The 19,620-nt window shown below is 38.5% G+C and overlaps 1 protein-coding gene across 3 annotated transcripts in view; it reads right to left on the bottom strand.

Moving 5' to 3' along the window:
• Positions 1-19,620, bottom strand: part of STK32B (serine/threonine kinase 32B) — a 173,848-nt gene that overhangs the window by 30,689 nt on the left and 123,539 nt on the right. For all 3 annotated transcript variants that reach the window (XM_064653248.1, XM_064653250.1, XM_064653249.1), the window contains 3 exons: positions 17,088-17,177; positions 4,400-4,503; positions 138-254 (listed from right to left, as the gene is read on the bottom strand). In XM_064653248.1, coding sequence (XP_064509318.1) covers positions 138-254; positions 4,400-4,503; positions 17,088-17,177 — 311 coding nt within the window. The remainder of the gene's footprint in view (positions 1-137; positions 255-4,399; positions 4,504-17,087; positions 17,178-19,620) is intronic.

Below are 19,620 nucleotides of genomic sequence, written 5' to 3'. Positions count from 1 at the left end.
CCTAGAAATAAGTCTTGCTCTCTTCTCCTTGAAATTTTGATTGCCTAATGTGAGTGCTTGCCAGATACCTTTGCACTGTTGGAGGGGCTTCTGGAAGAGGAGAGAAGAGAGGAAAGAATGTGTTTGTGCTTTCTTACCTTTTTCAGTAGTGCTATCATGCCCTTGCACCATGCAGATGAGTAGTGAACTCTTTCTATCTTGAACATGTTGAGTATCTCATCAATGGGGGTGGCTGAATGAATTTCATAGGGCCTCTGGGATAAAGTTAAATCAATATCAAGTCAATGAGAATGGATAAAAGAGCGTAGACAGTTCACATTTTCCTGAGCTTAGCATTAAGTTGGAAATATCAAACCCACAAAAACATCTTATAACAATTTTGAGGCTAATCCTTCTTTATGTGTGTTTTTCTTTGGTCATAATGAATGTAATTACTCATAGATGCATTTCCTCTACAAGGTTTTCTCTCATAAAAGAAAGTATCTGTTCAAATGAGGTGGATGAACAATTTCATTCCTGGGGCATTCTATGTGAAATGTGAATTATTTAATATTTTTTACTGAGTAGTATATTGAGAAACCAGAAAATGCTTACAAAAGTCTGCGTAAGAACCACAGTAAAAAAGAAGACTCCAATTCTCCTTTGCCCCTTTTTTAAAATCCAAAATTAACTCATTACATGTAATGTGTTTGCAGTGCCTAAACTCTTCTGTAGGTGAAAAAAAGCCCTGGGCTTTGCTGTGCTTTGTTCATGAAGTTTCTGTGATTTATCTTTTATTAAATACAGCATTTGGAAGTAAAAATACTATATATAAATTTATATTCTTGTTATTTTCTATGTACATACTTGTATTTGTAAAGCAAGTTGTTATAATTATACTTGATGTATTTTTGTAAACAAGGACAGACAGTGGTTTGTTTGTGAATTAAGTTGTACCCAGCAGGTGATAAATATATGATATGAGATCTGCAGCTAAATGCCATCATAGCAGCAGTGTGCAAACTGATGCATGATAATTCATAAACAACATAGAGTTACATTCTAATCCAATATCCTCAACAGCAAAGGGCAGATACTCATTACCTTGACTAAGAACTGAGTCATTCGTTGATTTATGTTAGCATGTACTTATAGAAGATTATAATTTAGAAATATTTCTAGATGTTAGTTATCTAATCTTTAAGGAGTTGGAACCACTCTTCATAAAGACCCAGGACATATTTTGGGAAGACTCATGCACATATTTAACTTTGAACATATGTATAAAACCAAGTCCATTCCAAGGCACTGGTATGTTCTAAAAATAAATTCAAGGATTGCTTACATTTTTTTGCTTATATTCACATTGTTTGCCTATCGTCGTTTATCAGGTCCATATGAATTCAACAGAACCTGAAGGCCTGCTCTAAATACACAATTTTCTTGAATCATGTTCAAAACTGTCATTTGAAATAGTCTGTCATGTGCTTTTCCCTACCTGTGGTAATGTTTCCATAAAACAGTTACTAAAAATGAAAGGTTAACATTCTGTCTGTCATATCGAAGCAACCTACTGCTGACTTAGACTTGATATAACAACGAGACCAACAGGATCACTGAGCTAGAATGCACAGCAATTGTTGAAAATGGCGATTAACTCTAAAAATAGCAACTATAAGGAATTATGACTCATGGAAAGTTTTTGTGTCAAGGATGTTTCTGCCCAGGCCTTTTTCCTCACAGAAGAATCCCTAAAACTTACTTTATTTTAAATATTATTAGCATTCTGCAGTCTTGATTTTTTGAGCTTTGAAGAGATTTTAAATATTATTATTATTTAATTTGAACTATAAATGGCCATTATAAGTTTGGTCTTTTGAGGTTTTTCACACCTTTATCTCCCATGCTTTTCACCTATTCACTCCACATGAAGGTCATAACCCTTCTGTTCTATTTTATGAAAGAGGAAAAATATCTGGTTTCCTTTTGTTCATGATGTTTTACCAAAGTTTGTTGTAAACTGTTCACATTGCAGTGGAAGTTAGAGTCTGTGAGTCCTACCTCCTACCTCATTCCCCCACTTTGTCTCTATTGAATGTATGGTATATATAGTTATTGCAGTATTTTAGCATTTTTCTATAGCTCAGGAACAGACTGATGTCTCACTGTTTTCATTATAGAATTTAATTCCTTGGACTTGGAGAAAAGATCAATGTTTGATGCAAAGCTTTATTAATTTAATTTGGTTTTCTTGCTAGGTCTTTTATTAGCAACTGGGTAAGGAGAAAAATGCACCTACAACTTACTGAGAAATGCTAGCACTACTATGGGTAACCAAAAAATGGTCCAGACAGCTCTGTACTGGGTGCAACCTGCTCCTCTAGCTGCAGCCCCATTTCCAGCACTGCATTATTTTGGCTGCCCAGCAGTAGGGAGCCAGGCATGAGAATGGCTGGAATGCCTTGAACACCCTGAGCCTCCCCTGAGGGCTCTTACAGCAGCAGAGGCAAATAAAAACAAAAATTCAGCTCAATGAAAAACAACTCATTTTTACTTAATGTCTCTTGAATGCAGGCTGTCAGTGTCATACACTATGCACAGCTCAGAGGTGGAAAATGAAATCTGTGATGCTTCTCATTTCCAATGCACCTTCCTCCTTTACCTCCCACCCTCCCCATGCACCAGGATTCACCACACTCCAGCTGCAGAAAGTCCTGTTGCACACAGCAACGTGCCTCAGGTTAAGCATATTTCCTAAACCCTCTGCTACTTCTCTTGTCATCAATTCTGTCAGTTTAGGCCTTGTCTAGACTAGAAAAATTGAGAAATACAATTCAGGAAAAATTAGCCCTTTTCCTAGTCCATACAGAGCTGTGGGCTGCCAGGCCACCCTCTGTCTTCCAGAGGAAACAAGCAGTTGGCTTGGTTGACTGGAACAGGTACAGATGGTAATGTTTTTATTAAAAAAAAAGAAAAAAATTGATCTAGTCTCAATTTCGCTTTGTCTATAGCCAGATTGACTTATTCAGAAAAGACTGTATGGATCTTGGCGAATGTATCTCAGTCTATATAATTTTTCATTCATTGAAGTGAATTTGTCACATTAAAGTGATCTTTTGTGATTAGTCTTGGGAATTCAGCCTTCCTTACACAATCATTCACTGTGCTTCTTTCTTGGAGACACTCACTGGTGAAAGGATTGATTTAAAACCATCAGGATGCTCTCTTAATTTACTGTATGTGCAGCTAGTACTACTGTCTGTGACTAGGGTTGAGGATGAATTGTGCTTATCACTGCCAGATCTTAACTTCTCCATTCTGAGAAGAATGTCATCTTAAAAGCTCCCTAACCTTTAGAGAAGGATAGTAGAGAAAAATTGCTAATAATTGTTGCTTTGTTGTTTTTTTTTCAAAAAAGGTTTTTAATGCTCCTGTGCTCTGACAGCAGAAACAGTCTTTGCATGGGAGAGATCTTTGCATCAGGAACATGGCTTTTGCCATTTCTGTGGAAATACAAAATAGATTGGCCAAGTTCTAGGCCTTTGAAAAATGTAGCTTGTGAAGTAAAAATATGCCAACACTGAAATTTATTTTTCCATCTAAAAGTGGAAATAATAATTCTTTATTTCTGTTTTCTTTTATCTGTCATCCTATACAAAATTGTGAGATCTTTGTGGGGTGGATTGTTTGGCAGGACAAGGTAGCAGAACTGTGTTAGTGTCATATGATAAAAAATATTTCTTCCTTTAAAACAGCATACTGCAATGCAATAAAATCCCCTTTACAAAACAGGAGTTAAAATTAATTCCCTCCCTTCATCCCCCCAAATTGCTACTTTAGCTATGTTATCATCCTGAAATGGTATAGAAATAACTGTTTTCCATAGGGAATAGTAAATATTTACACAACAAACTGCAATCTTTTGAACCAAAATGGAAAAGGATTTTCCATTATCTTCTGTGATATTTGACCATGCTCAGGAAGATTTTTCATTAAGCTTATTCACATAATTGATTAGATAAGAAACAAATGCACTGGCAGATAAGCATTTTCTATAGTTGGGCCAAGCATCTTAAGCTATTACATTAGATCTTTTATGGTATTAGCCAAGAGAATCAAAGATATAATAGCTTCTGAAGCAACTCTACTTCTATTTGGAAAAAAAATACCATTGTTTGCAATTCAGCACTGTGGAGAACCATTAAACATTAGGCCTTTCCTTAGCCAAACCGAGGCAAGCTTTCATAATGTATTTGAGGGTGAGGTGAAACTTTCCCAAGAATGTTTTCAGCTGGTATAGAACCAGGACAGCATTCCTGACCCGAGCCTTGTACACTCAAATTTTATCATGAAAAGTGCATTCAGAGGCACTGCAAACTTGAGACTTCTGTTAAATAACAACAAACCCAATCATTCTTACCCAACCCCTCAGTAACTCATATGCTGTAATTCCTAGTGACCACCAGTCTACTGGGTACGAGTATCCTGGACCTCCATCCATAAAAGCCTGGAACACTTCTGGAGCTAAAACAGTAAATCAAATCAAACAAAAAGCATTTAATTAAGGTTAGACTATGGATCATTAATATTCACAGCTGAAAAATTAATAAAGACTCAACTAACTGGAATTAAATACATTTATTAGCACAGCATTTTTGGGATGCAGTTTCAGTGCCTTGGTTTACTGATAGCAAGCAACCCTCACTGGCCAAGGTTTTTCAAAAGTTAGCAATTTCATATATTAATTCTTACCTGGTCCATTTAAGTTTTAAGTTATGTGAATAAAAATAACTAATAGGAAGAGAATTCCTAATCTGAAGTGTGACTTAGAACCTTTAGGATAATGTAAACATCATATGGGAAAAATATCTGCAAGCGAGATGATTCTTTGTGATTGATGGAGGTGTTGAGTATGGTAAATCTCATCTTTATCCTACATTTGGATAAAACTAATCAGACAGTCTATAAAAATATTCAACATAGAAAAGTGGTAGTTAAATAGAAATCCTGACACTGATTTTATGCTGTGAGAAACTGTCATAACTGGAAGTAAACAAACTTTCAATAAAGTAATGAATTCCATAAAATATCTTTTGTGGGAAAAAAAAAATCTTTTCAAAACAAGGATCCAGTTCCCTAATTTTAGGAAAAAAAATCCAAACCAAACCATACTGAATAATGCCACTGTAGTTTCTTCAGAAAATCAGATGTAAATGAGAGAGGACATGAAATGAAATGAAAACTCAGTCATGCTTTTCTAATGATTTAACAGCAGAATCTCAGTACACTTTGTGAAAACAACTCTTTCACTGGAGATTTTGTAAACAACATTATTCCCAGCCATAACATCATACTAGATTACAATTACCATGTGAGCCTCTTCTGGCCATGATGCCGAGTCTAATGTACCATATTACCACCTGATTACTGTGGCATCACTTTGTAATGTGCTTACTGCAGTGACTAATGTAGTCTGGTCACACTTACTTCTGACTGGCAGTTTGGGGCTTGACTATTTATGGCATTTAGAGAAGCACCTTTAATGAACAGAAAGGCATTTTAGACGAGTGTTTGCAGTCCTTGCATTATGGATGTCAAAGCAGTAATTTACAACTCCAGTCCGGACTTCAGAAAGTCTTCAAGAACCAAACATACTAGATGACTTCAGCATCCATTAATTAGTTATAGCAAAGCTCTAATCTGTAGAATAAAAAGCAGTGAATGAATGAAAGTGGTCTTATACTCTTTGACCAACAGGACCATCTCTAAAAATGTTAGGTATGAGATCTGCAGGCACCTAAATAAAGATTTTTGCAGGAATATGTGCATTTGGAGAAAAAATGACTTGTGGGTCTCTGGCAGAGGCAAACTTGTGCTATGATCCAGTCTGACATGAACCAGCAATGCCACAGGAGCCATTACACTGAGTTATGTCTCCATGTGTGCTTCCACTCTTGTTTGCATGCTGCTGGTGTGTAGGCACATCTTGCAGGTGTGCAGACTATCGGATAGATAGGTGCTAAGAGGGTAAGCAGGAATTTTTGTGTTACTTTAGTGGATCAGTGCACCTCAATTGCACATCAGGCACCAAAGTTATATTTTGAATATCACTGTAGGGTCCTTGTACTGAAAGTTTGCTTGATTTAGCCTCATTAGTTATGGGTTTTGCCCACTGTGCCTAGATGATGTATAATAACTCATTACAGAAAATAGCCTTTGTGGCATTTTTACTGAGCTATGAAGGTATAATATTGGTTTCACTCTTTCTTTTATAGCTTTAACATTGCAATAATGAGACAGATCACCATCTGATTTCTGGGAGATAAAGGTGAAAGTACTTTATTGATGTAACCTATGACATTGCCAGAATGGTGCAGCTGTTTTGCTAATTTAGTGACTGAATTATTGACTTATATTTTATTTTCTTGTTCTAAAAGCTTCAAGGTCAACTCATCCTACATTAAGCAGATCAGCAGAAGATGTTCTCTTTTGTCCTGGACTTTGAAGCTGTTTTCTCACCTTAAACCAATGGCATTCTTAGGTCAGAATATGAGCAGTTAGGGTCCTGATTTTTAAAGCAGATAGTCCTTTTCCCCCTCCTTTGGCAATATTGTTTTCAGTCCAGCTGGAATGCCTCTCTGCATTCCATCAGCTCCAATGAAGCAGTTGTAAACACTTGTTTCACAAGATGAGAGGGGGACTGACAAAAGGTGCAATGTGATTTACAATATCCTATGTGCAGGTTTTTTCTCAGGGTGAAACCTCAACTATACTGAAGCCAAAAGACCTTTTCCCAGTTTCACAAGGCTGTTAAACACCCATTTCACACTAAGCTTGTGCTTAATGTGTCTAAAAGTCTTTTTAAGCTGAAACATTAGGCGTAAATGAAGGACTCCAGGATGTATGGCAGACTTCTGGAGTTTGCCTGCTCATTCAGAAACAGAGCATGATTTTACAGAAAGACAGCAGGCCCTCCAAGTCATGGGGTCAGCCAAGTTATGAAGAACTACAGCTGTGAAATACACAGCACAACATTAGATTTTGCTGTAAAAAATAAGTATGTAAGGAGAACCAATTTGGAGTGCAAATTGGATAGGATAAAAGCAAATAAAAAATCTGAAAGGAAAGTTGAAATTCTGCATTGATTTTCTTTACCATTGTTATTTAAATAGACTATCTGTAATCTTTTAAAATTTGAATTTGATCCCAGGCTCAGCTTGGACAGCCATCCTGCAGCCTGCTCTGGGTAGGTTCTTCCAAAGCATGATCAGATTTGAGCTTGCCAGCTTGGAGCAAGGGCAACAGCTCTGCTGTGTGAACCCCTTCTGCACACATTCTCTTGCCATAACAAATTCAGGATGAGAAGAATACTTCATCTTTTACCCCCACTCATCTACCTAGATGGAAGTATTTTGCCTTGAAGAGTTTTTGTGAACAAGAGTGAGAGAGTGCCTGCAAGAAAAAGTGTTTCAGATTTTTTCCTCAAGCAGTTTCTACAGAACAAAGGCTTTTCAGGAAAATAAATTAGTTTAATAACAGGTTTGATCCTTCAGATTCTTTTGCCCAAGAGCTGTAGTTAATATAACATACAGTTAAAGGGAAGGCAGCAGATGTTTCCATGGCAGACACAAAACTTTTAAATAGCAAAATTAAATCAAAAGTAAATAAAAAGCAATAGCAAGAGTGAATTCAAAGACAAGTGGAGAAGTGTTGCAATTGTTAGATCCCACGGGTATTCACAGCTCCCCATGGACTAACATCTTTGATATGATGAAGAACTGCCTTCCTAAAGCTGGCCGAAAAATGCCTCCAGCAGCAGGATCCTGGTCCAGCCTCACTGCTCACCCTGCTTTGAGCAGAGTTGGACTAAAGGCTCCTGAGGACCCAACTAACACAAATCACCCTAAAATCCTGTGATCCTAAGAAAGCTCAAGCAACCACCTCCTCACAGCACATCTGAGTGGGATGACAGAGGCATCTGAGGCCAGGAGCCTCAGTGGGATCTTTACAGCCTCTTCCTATTGGCAGTCACCGTGAACTACATGGGCTCTTCACTTTTCAGATACCTGAAAAACCTGTCAGCCAAAGTACAGGGAATTAGAACTCAGAAGCAATGCAGTCATCTTGTTTGGGGTATTGCTTTTCATGTTTGGCAGAAGCGTGATCCGACACCTTTCATGCAACATTTTGGTAACTACAAAGACAGAACCTTTAAATATTAATGCCATTCCAAGCTGGAACATCTGTACTAATTTTAACAGAGCAAACAACAAAATCAGGAATGTCTTTGTCTTATATGATAATGGGTAAATGAACAAATTTAACTTCAGCAACTAGCCTAGATAAGGTCCTTCCATTTCTTTTCTACATCTATATTTTTCTCTTAATAATATACTTTCATGATTTCATTGTTTATCTGCTTTGTTTTCTTGAAAAATCACATAAATGAACCCACCTTTTTGCTGCACTGGATGCTTCAGTGCATTCCTTGCTAGTCCCTAATACATATTTCCAGTTAATTTTTTTCCCAACTTAATAAATTAAAATAAATACCCTTCAGAGGATTTTGTCTTTTGGTTCTTTTGCACTCGATCTTTCTAGTAATACCGTATCACTGCAGACTGTAGAAAGTAAATAACTGATTATTTCTCTGTAAAATAAAACCATACTGGAGAACAGCTCATAAAAACACTGAATGTGAAAGCAAATCTAGTGGGTCTGCATTCACCTTAGAAGAAATGGCTTACTGGGATATCCATACTCCTGTTCTGTAGGTTTGTGCAAGAGAAATTATGGGCAAACCAATTCATATGTATAAATACCCCCTGTAATTGTCATAGCAGTTAGATGATCTACAGTGTGAATTAGATGATGCATCTCATATTGTATGCATATTTTCCTAAAGATCTGTAATAAAAATAAAGTAAAAAAATGGAAATTTTATGTAACTCATTAGTAATTATTAGCTTTATTTTTGCAAAGTTATCAATATCTAAAAATATGATTCATGAGCTTGAAATAAAAGGGAATATCAATATAAATGCAAACCCAAATTTTCATTATTTTTTCCTGTTGTAAAAGAGCATTTCATACAAAATGCTTTGAACAAGGGTTTCTGAAAATCTTCTGAGTATTCATAAGTGTCACTTAACTTCATAAATTGTAAGTGCTCTGGGTCTCTGAAATTCAGGCCATTTTTAATTTGCTGCCCAAAGGTGAGTTTGAAAATGCTGTTCATGTTAAAATGGCCAATTTGAGATCCATCACTTCGTGTGGTTGGCACAAAGAATAGCTGTTATTATTTCTGATGGAGCATACTGTTTAATCATAAAGATAATTCATCAGAATAAATCATAAAATGGGGAGCTTGGAGTGCCTCTGATAGATATCCCAAATAGCATGAGGTGGCATTTCTTTTCTGATGAACTGATTGAAGTTTCACTTCCTTAGCAAGAAGATAATCAAAGAGTGCCCAGTGTACCTGCCAGCCACTACCTGGAGTCTGCCAAGTGTTGATTAAGAAGCTTACAGAGCTATTGTTTACTTTGGGGAATTGCTGACTTACATAGGCTGCTTTGAAACTCTGCAAAATTGGTGAGAGGGAAAGAAAAGTGAGATGAACACATTAGACCTTTCTTCGAGTGGCTTTTACTACATAGTAACAAATCAGTATATTTAAGCAATAACTTGCAAGTGAATCTTGCAAGATGGATCAGTTGTAAGGCGTTGACTGTCCATGCAGAGCTAAATGTTGCAAATAAGAGCTGGTCATCAGTTCCTACAAAATGTCCTGTGCCAACGTTATCAATATGAGAAACTGAAAATAAAACAGAAAAATAAAACTATAGTGGTTTGGCATCAGGTTTTTTTAGATGATCCAGTTCAGGTGGATATGCCCCAAACATTTCTTAAGAATGAAACCCCTGACATTGTTCACTCAATTGTCTACCTACAGCTTTCTGAAGTCTGTTTGCAGAGACCCTACATGTCAGTAAGGGGAATCAGAGGTTTGTGGCTTACAGCAAGGGTTGCAAAGCAACACACTGCTGCAGTCATTGTAGCAAAATATATTTCAGTGACATGGGTTTTATTGTAATGCCTGAGATTTTATAGATTAGAAAATAGATTCCAATGTGACATTAACTGAGATTCAGCATAAAGCATGCTGCCAGGTATAATTTTCCTTCCACATATTAGTCCCTGATCGTGGGAAAAAATTGTATATATATATATATATATATATGTATAAATTGATATATACACATACAATGCACACAATATAAGCAATATTTTGATTGACTAGCACAGGATAAGTTGTTGAAAGCTAAGACCTTTCCAAATTTTAAATGTGTGAATGACTTGATGTATATAACACATTCATAATTTCACCTTGCTGAATCAGGTTTAAGGGATGACAGATTGAGCTGAATAAAAAATGAACTTGATTTTTGGAATAATATTCCAAGAACCTTGAAATGAGATGGTTCAGTGAAATATTAATTGCTTTCTTAGCACCGTGATGAGAAAATATTAATTTTCACTTTCCTCTGAGAAGTAAATTCAGGGGTCAGTAACTTTTCTAGGTCATGGTTTAAATAGAAAACAGAAATCAAACTGCAGTAATGACAAGTGATCTTCTATCCAGAGTAGAAGCTGTTTTAAGAGCTAAATGGAAGAAAACAACTTCCTTCTCCCTGAATATAAACATGGATTTCGTAAACTATCAATTTACCTCCTAGTGTTTACTTTCTCATGTGCTAAAAGGGTCTAAATTATAATGGTGAGCTTTCTGACTCAGAGGTTTAGGCTAGCCAGCTGCTAACTTCTATTGTATAAGGCAAAGTGCTACTTAAAGCCTGGCCATGCTGGGATGATTTTCTAGTCTGAGGTCTAGGTTTGTTATAGGTGCGTAACTGATTTTGGACCATTATTCACATAATACACCTCAATGGTTTTAATACTCGTATTTAATGCAATTATTCAATCAAAGTAAATAATTTAGATACCATTACCTGAAAACAGACGTGGCATTTAGAATGCCTTATTAGTTTGCCATATGGTCATATAACCTCTCCTGCCCTGACTCAGATTGCTGTCCTCATACAACCCTCTGCATTACTCAACCACTGAACAGAACTCACTTACTGCCCTTGCACAGAGAAGCCCTTAGTGGCTGAACATCTGGATCAGCCTCAGAGAAACAACCTCAGGTTTCTAACCACGTTGAAAGAAAGCCCAGCAGCAATGAGGGTGCCATGGTCTCCTACTATTGAATATGAAATTATAAAGAAGTACTTTCCTTACTCCATCCAAAAGCTCACAGTGGCTGCAGGACTAGTTTTTCTAGAAATTTGTAGAAGGGATGTTGTCCAAAAATATTCATGTGCTGTTTAGAAGATTGGCCTGCTGTATGGACAGCTGTTCTGCCCCAGTACTGAAATTAAATGTCTGGATAATTGGGAATTCATAGGACAGACTGTGTACCTGACACAGTAGAAGGGCCCTGGGATTAGAACATGGTGCTCATAATGCCAAGGTCACAGGTTCAATCCCTGTACAGGCCATTCACTGAGGAGTTGGATTCACTGATCCTTGTGGGTCTCTTCCAATGCAGAATATTCTGTGACTCTGTAACCATTACATACTCCTGCCTCACATACTCCTATGAGGTTAGCAAATATCTTTGCACCAGTTTATGCCCGCAAAAACCTGTGGCAGTTGTGTGGCATGGCCAAAGAGTAGGAGTTACCCAGGGGGCAGAAGGGCCCTGCTGGGCTGCCAGAAATTTCCACTTATTGACCTGTTTGTCATCTCCTCTGGACATCTGCTCCCCTTCAGATCTGCCTGCAGAGCTCCACAACAGATCAGTCTCTTTCAGGCAGATAATAAATAAATAAAATAAACAAATAAACAAATAATAAATAATAAATAATAAATAAAACGCATAAACAAAAATTAATTAATAAGAAGCCCAAACCAAAACTATTACTTGAACTCAGAGTGGAGTTTTTGTTGACTGAAATAGTCAGGGAAATGATTATATTAGTAGTTTTGCTGGAAGATCCGAAAGCATGGTAGCAGGTCAGAGGGCTCAAAGAGGTGAAGAGCAGCTGGAGGTAATAACTTCTTTCCTGATCTCCTGAAGTTTTGCAGCTGCTTATGTTCCTACTCATTAATGTCAGAGTGGAACACAAATCTGAATGCCTGCTTGCAGTCCTTAATGCCCTCAGCCACACTGCTCCTGGCATAAGCTGAAAACCCCATCAGTATGGTGTTTGTTTCAGCGCCTCAGAGTCTCACACGGCCACTCTTGGTTCCTACTTATCAGAACAAACAGAAGCCTCCTGACTCATGCTGGCATTGTGATATTTCCCCAGGATCAAAAGGGCAGGTAGCAAAATCACCAGAGAAAGTCTGCAGCCAGACAGTCAAGTCCTCCAAAGGAAAAGGGTGGGATCTTTAAAAACCTAAACACTGCCTTAACTTCAGTCAAATGAGCTACAAAACGCGATTTCATTTCAGAGCACTGTTTAGTATGACTGCAAGAAAGACCCAACTTGAAAGTTATCCATGATATATTTTAACTATCTTAGGAACAAATGTAGCCCTACAGGATGTTTTTTTTTTACCTGCAAGGTTGATATCAGGACATCCACTAACTTTCTTCTGAGTCCAATAGTACTCCTACACAGTATTAATTAATAAATATGGATGACTCATACATTTTGGAAGTTCAGTGGACCACTGTAAATCCACAATCCTCTGGTAATCTCAGGCACACAGTCATTCTTCATCATGACAGCAACCTATGAAAGGAGCTGTGAAAAGCTGAGATAACAAGCCTGTAGGATAGGAAAGGGGTAGGTGAAACTTTTCACATAATTTATGGCTGATTTTACTGGCTTTGGATTTTTGTCAGGTGTGTTTGTATCATAAAATGTATTTTATTGGTTTGATTTGAAGTAGAGTCAAGTCACAGTGCATTATTTGGGTAACTTCAGTCTCTGCTAAGGAAAACATCAAAACTTCTACCTAGCCCCCCAAGCCCTCCTACCACTAGAAACAAAAAAAACCCCAAACCAACAAGCAAGCAAACAAACAAAAAAAAACCCCAAAACCCAAACAAACCCTAAACCTCTGAATGGAAAGTTTTTAGCAATGCTCACAAATACTACACAGGTGTATGGAAATTGATCATGGCAAAACATTTCAGTAAGGATAAAGCATGTGCTATAGAACTCAAATACACATAAATTATGCTGAAGTGAGGAATAAACAAAAGGTGATATCTGTCATGTTTTCTAGATCTGTTTTAATATTTAACTTTTGGTTTTGTAACTGAGCACCCTGATGCAGGGTAGAGGGCCATCACTGCAGATGAGTGTCCAGCACAGAGCATGTTCTTTGAGACACAAATGTATTTCTTGCAGCCTTGTTTATAAGGGAGCAATTTAAGAAATGTCTCTTTTTTTTTTTTTTTTCCCCTCATAAAGATGGAACAGTGTTGAAAATGGCAAAGACTTACATAGGTGCTTCTGCTCAGGCAAATGCACCCTTCCCTTACACACAGCAGGCCTCAGCAATAGCCTTTTGCAGGAAGAAAGAGCCACAGCTGAACACCCCAGGCACAGGCTGCAGCCAAGGACCATGTCTTGCCCTGCACTGGCTTTCTTGGTCCACACCTCATGGAGAGTGGAGAGGGTCCTCCACAGGTGCTTGTGTTCATTTGTTGGCAGCAGCTGTGCCTGACAAAAGCCAGCCTGGTCTCAAAGGACATTTGGCATTGCTTGCCAGTGTAGGATGACAGCCTGAAACCTTAGGAGTTTTCAAAGAGCTATTCCTACAATAAAACCTTAATCACAGGTGTTACAGAGGGTTTGAGCAGTGGATTTGTAATGGTGAAATCAGGCGTGGGTGACACACAGTTTTCCCAAAACAGCTGAAGGCACACGTTGTCTTCCACAGCCACAGGCACCTAAACAGTACAAGGACTCCCAAACTCTAAGAAGTTGATTTCACTTCAGCATTTCAGGTCAATGGCTTTGAAAAGAAAATCTGCAGAAGCAGCTGGAAGTATCTGTCCTCACCAGGCTGTTTGTCTTGTTCCTTTTACATACACTGCTGTCCATGTCTTTGTTGCCTATCTGTGGCAGGTATTTCACTTGTCTGAATGAACTGGCTGGGAAGGGGAAATACAAAGAAATTGCCAGCGTTTCTGGAGAAACATTCAGGTTCAGGTACATTGCATTCTGCATAACCATTTAATAAGTAGGGAAATAGGCAGGGAATATTTCAGGCTGAGAAAGACTTAGGGGCAAAAAGGCTAATGTGAAGTGGGATTAAGAAAAGGCTGCAGGAGATGACTCACACCATGCTTAGCATTACAAGATAGGCATCTTAATCAGAACAGCCAGGGCATTTTTACAACACAATATCAATTTGCTGCGTTTTTTTCCTGAATACCAGTTTTATGCAGTCATGCTGCATGTGAGCAAATCGCTCCCTAGCAATTTCTCAGCCTATTTCAATCAGATTTCAAAGAAGAATGGAGGCTTTAGAGATAACAATTTTCTGTTTATTTCCTTAAATTGGCCATAGGAACAAGTGAGAAATCCTATAAGTGCCTCTGCTAAGGCAAAAGCTGGTGAGTGCCCTCATATCTGACTAAATATAACAGGATCCACATGGGAGTAAGCCTTTATAAACTTTCAAGAGGGGGAAAAAGCTTTCATCACATCTCATACCGTCATCATTGTAAAAACCAGCATAGCATAAGACATGTCTTACAGAAAACACTAAATTTCCTTGGTTCTGGTACTCAGCAAGTACCTTGCTTGAAGGTGACTTCATCTTTTTACACTAAGTTTAAAGTGTGGTTTGAATTCCTAGTAATGAACCTGGTAATGAAAGCTTACCACCAACCAAAATTCTGGGTTTTTTCCATTTCTCTCACAGTCCAAATGGCTAAGGAAAAGCCACATGGAAAGCCTTTGATACAGTCTTAAAACCAGAAATCAGTGCAACTGAAAAGTCTTTGTAGTACTTCACTGAAGTTATAATTCTACACAAAATAAAAGCTGGAAACTAAAAGAGGAAAGTAGCACCAATGAATGTCTGGCCATATCTGTCAAACTCTTAATATTTAGTTTGTTGAAGCTTTGATATCCAGATTGTGCCACAGAGTATCCTCACCTATCACTTTTCATCAAAACAGAGGATTTTTGCAGCTCTAAAAGCTTTTCTGCCTTCTTACAGCTCTAGATAAATGCAAGGATGACTCTTCTGACTCTTTCTGAGTGGTGAAGACTGTACTTATGGCTTTTGCAGTATCTTTGCATTTCCAAGAGGTGAGGAAGGCACACTGGAGAAAAAGTAAGCTGGTGGATGGTGCCATAGTCTCTTCATAAAGGGAAGGAGAGCATTTTTCTTGTACTGTTTCTTCTTGTGAGGAGACTGATGTGTGGGGAGGAGGGTTCAGAGGCAGAACAGCCACATGAGCTAAGGTGAACCAAGACCAGATTCATTAGTGTGCAAAGGTGAAATCTTTTCCCCATCTCCCATCTTTCCCTTGACCTCTTTATGCTCTGTATCACATAACTGTGCAGTGCTGCTCGTCTCATCTAAGCAGAGTCACTCAACTAGACACTCAGCTAAAGCTAACCTGTACAAATTGCTGAGAAAAGTTTAATCTAAATCCTCATCCCTCTGCATAACTTAAATACTTGAATCAGGACTACATTAAATGTTTTCTGGTCTGCTTTGAGAGATTTCTAAGCTTATACATTTATCAACTACAAAGACAGAGATTGGTGCACTGGTCCTGAGCCCAGTGTGACCACCCACAGGTTATTGTGTCCTGTTTACTGCCTAGACAGGACTGCTGTGCACAAGCTGCTCAGGGCAATAGACTTAGCTCCTGCTGGCTGTTGATTTGTAACAAAAAACAAATCGTATCTGAAAAAACAGCTCTGATCCAGTGCCTGGGACTGCTCTGTCACAGTCTCACAGCTGGTGTGGAGGCACCCTGCAGATGCCTGCCTGCTTTATGTGGTGGAGTGCTCCTTGTGCTGTGAAAAACATCAGTGTCAATTCCTATTTCTTGGGCACATGCTTTTACTCCTGTGCTAATAATCAGAACTGTGGTAATGCACTGGCCTTCGGTTCCCCCAAATTACATTTTCATAACTTGATAATTTACCAATATTTCACCACTGCATGAGTGTTAGGTGTTCTCTGAGGATGTCTGCTAGAAAAAGGCTCTTGGAGGCAACACCTCTGTCTTAATATATCATTTTCTGAATCCCAATATATTTAGTCTTAGGCTAGTCATCTGCTCAGGCAATGACAATTCCATATACAGAAAGAATTAAAACATCAGATGTGTAGGAAGCCATAAATAGGACAAAACACACATAGACTTAGTCAAGGAAGCTAGCCTAACTTTGGTTGGACAAATGACCTTCAGGAGATGCCTTCTATCCTTCAGCTCAGGGGAAGTTTGAATTATTAATTTAGCCAAGATGCTTAACCTTTAGACACATGAGGACAGGTGAATTGAATTTTACTCTCCTAGCTTTCAATCAATCATGCATTTTAAATATATAATTAAAAAGTATCAAATGGTCTAAAAGCCAGAAGGCAAGAACTTCAGCGGTCACTTACAGACAACTCTAATTTTAAACAGACACATTTTTGAGGAACTCAGAATAGCAAAGCAATTAAGTATGTGCCTAAATACTTTTAAACTGACATTATGTGTTCCCTAGCAGGTCATAGCCACAATGGTGCAAATCAATCATATATTCGTTTCTCAAGCTGTAAGGATTTACAGGAAGTAATGCAGCTGAAATTTTCATTAATTTGCTTCACAAACCCAAACAGAACCTGACCAGAAGCAGTGTAGAGATCAAACTCCTGCTTAAAACAGCATCCAAACAGCATCCTCCCTCTCCCGTGTTTTCCACTGCTAAAGCACATATACTTTTAAAAAAAAAAGAAATTGATCACAACCACTGTATGCTTTTACAATTTAGAATCCTTTTAATATACTATTAGTCAACCTTAATGTGTGACTTTTCTTACATCTTTTAATGGTTTTGAAAACTTACCCATATAGGGTTTTGTGCCAGCCATAGAAGAAGCTTTTTCTGAGCCTTTCACTATGGTTGCTATGTTAAAGTCGGTGATATGAACATGTCCTGCAATTACACAAAGTAGAAACAGAAGTTAAAATAGCACTTCATACAAATATTCCTCTCTTTATTTAACATTTAAGTGATAATGGAAAGAAAATTAATTGGAAAGATTCATAGCATTAATGAAAACTTATTATTAAATGTTACTCATAACTAGAAAAATCAAGTTGGAAGCAAAGTGATGGAATACTCTTCCTGTCTGGTTAAACCTGCTACCTGCTTGCAGTATTGAACTGGTTTTGCTGATCACCCCTGAATCTTTTCCTGACATGAACAAACTTGAGAAATGGGCCCATGAAAACCTCATGAAGCTCAGCAAATCTAAGTACAAAGTGCTGCACCTGGGTCAGGACAATCTCAGACATGAGTACTGGGAGATGAACTCATTGAGAGCTGCCCTACCGAGGAGGACTTGGGGGTTCTTGGGAATGAAAAGCTGGACATGAGCCAACAGTGTGGGCTTGCAATCCAGAAAGCCTATTGTATCCTGGTCCGTGTCAGGAGCAGCGTGGCCAGCAGGCTGAGGTGATTCTCTGCCTCTATTCTGCCCTCATGAGACCCCACCTGGAGTCATGTCTGCAGATCTGGGGTCCTCAGCACAAGAAAGACGTGGACCAGTTGGAGAGGTCCAGAGGAGGCCATGAAGATGATCTGAGGGCTGGAGCACCTCTCCTATGCAGACAGGCTGGGAAAGGTGGGGTTGTTCAGCCTGAAGAAAAGAAGTCTCCAGGGAGACTTTATAGCAGCTTTCCAGTACCTTAAGGGGATTTATAAAAAGGAAGGAGAGGGACTTTTTACTTGGAGATAGTGATAGGACAAGACGAAATGGTTTTAAAATGGTTTGAAAGAGGGCAGGTTTAGATTAGATGTTAGGAAAAAATTCTTTGTCAGAGGGTGGTAAAGCACTGTAACAAGTTGCCCATAGACGTTGTGGATGCCCCATTCCTGGCAGTGTTCGAGGCCAGGTTGGATGGGATTCTGAACAACCTGGTTTAGTGGAAGGTGTTCCTGCCCATGGCAGGGGGGTTGGAACCAGATGATCCTTGAGATCCTTCCAACCTTAACCATTCTATTATTCTATGATTCCATCTGTTTTCTCTAAGCAGTAAGTAGAATGCAGAAGCAGCATGTGAAGCTATGTGTGAAATTTATCTCTCCTTATCTCCAGCTACAGCCACCTCTCACAATGTCAGGTGCTCATGACACTCTCTACTGTCTCATCCACTACAGGTTACCATCAGCTCGTTTTTTTCTGAGTCTCCTCAGGGCAAAGAGGAAGATAAGTAGAAAAATGATATTTTTATCATACAATAACTATAAAATTAGATCTACAGTAACAGAACAGTGTGTATGTAACAGGAGCAGCTCCCAAATGATCATTCATTGGATGGCAGGTTGAAAGATGAATGATAAGTGACAGAAGTCAGCCTGGGGATGTGCTGCCTGACCAGCCAAACAGCTCATTTAAAACTGAATTCATCAGGCTGTATGGCCCCAACCTTCTGTCATTACTTTTTTCCTTGGGGTAGCTTATGATAAGTGTAGATTAAATTGCTCCACCACTGTGAAGCAGTAGTTATTAATCCTGGCTTGCCAGGTAAATTGAATATAAATCCAACTTGAAAAAATTAAAATTAAAACCAGACTTTTAATTTGACAAGTCTTTTGTTAGGTTTTGCATCTCTGCTGTAGGACCAGTGTTATATTGTTGAGGGATGTAGATGTTATGCTCTCTGTGATTACATCTGGCAATGCCATTGTGGAGGACAGAGTACAGGGAAAGGCACTCCCTTTCCCAGCTTAGCACTGCACTCAGATCAGGATTAATACATCATGTGTTGGACTAGACTCTTGAGTGACAAAGTCATGTGATTTTTTCTTTTTAATCAAGTCTCAACCTCATTCAACCCACAGAATGAATCAGAGTTTGGGCATGATGCTGCTATTAAGTGAGGGACGTTATTATTATGTTTGCTGCCAAAGATGAAAAGACTGTAACAAATGACTGATGTTGGATTTTACAGTGATGCCTGATTAAGGAAGAGTTGTATCAACAAATGTTATGCTGCTCCAACAGTCTAACCTAGTTTGGCCAGATCTGAGCTATTTTTGAAGGGGAAAAGGAAGAAGGCACTTCCTACTGCTAAACTTAAAGCTTTTTCCCCAAACGGGAGATACAGTAGAAGTGTTCGATGAAATGGTTTGCATGCTTTCTGTACTTTTCTCAAGAAACCTGCTTAGATTTTATTGACACATTCTTCCTAAGATGCCCAGCTAAGGAAGACACCTACAGGGCAGACAAAAACTGTGAGCAGATGAAAGCCATCCCTTTATAAGGAGCAGGAGGTGTTAAACTGTCATAACACGAATTAACGTTCACAGCCCAGCCTCACGTCACAATTCCAAGATGGTATTCCATCTTCCTGGTGGCTGAAGAGTAGTATAT

The sequence above is a fragment of the Pseudopipra pipra genome, chromosome 4 (assembly GCF_036250125.1).
Source record: "Pseudopipra pipra isolate bDixPip1 chromosome 4, bDixPip1.hap1, whole genome shotgun sequence".
Taxonomy (NCBI): Eukaryota; Metazoa; Chordata; class Aves; order Passeriformes; family Pipridae; genus Pseudopipra; species Pseudopipra pipra.
This window is presented reverse-complemented; position numbering and strand designations above follow the sequence as displayed.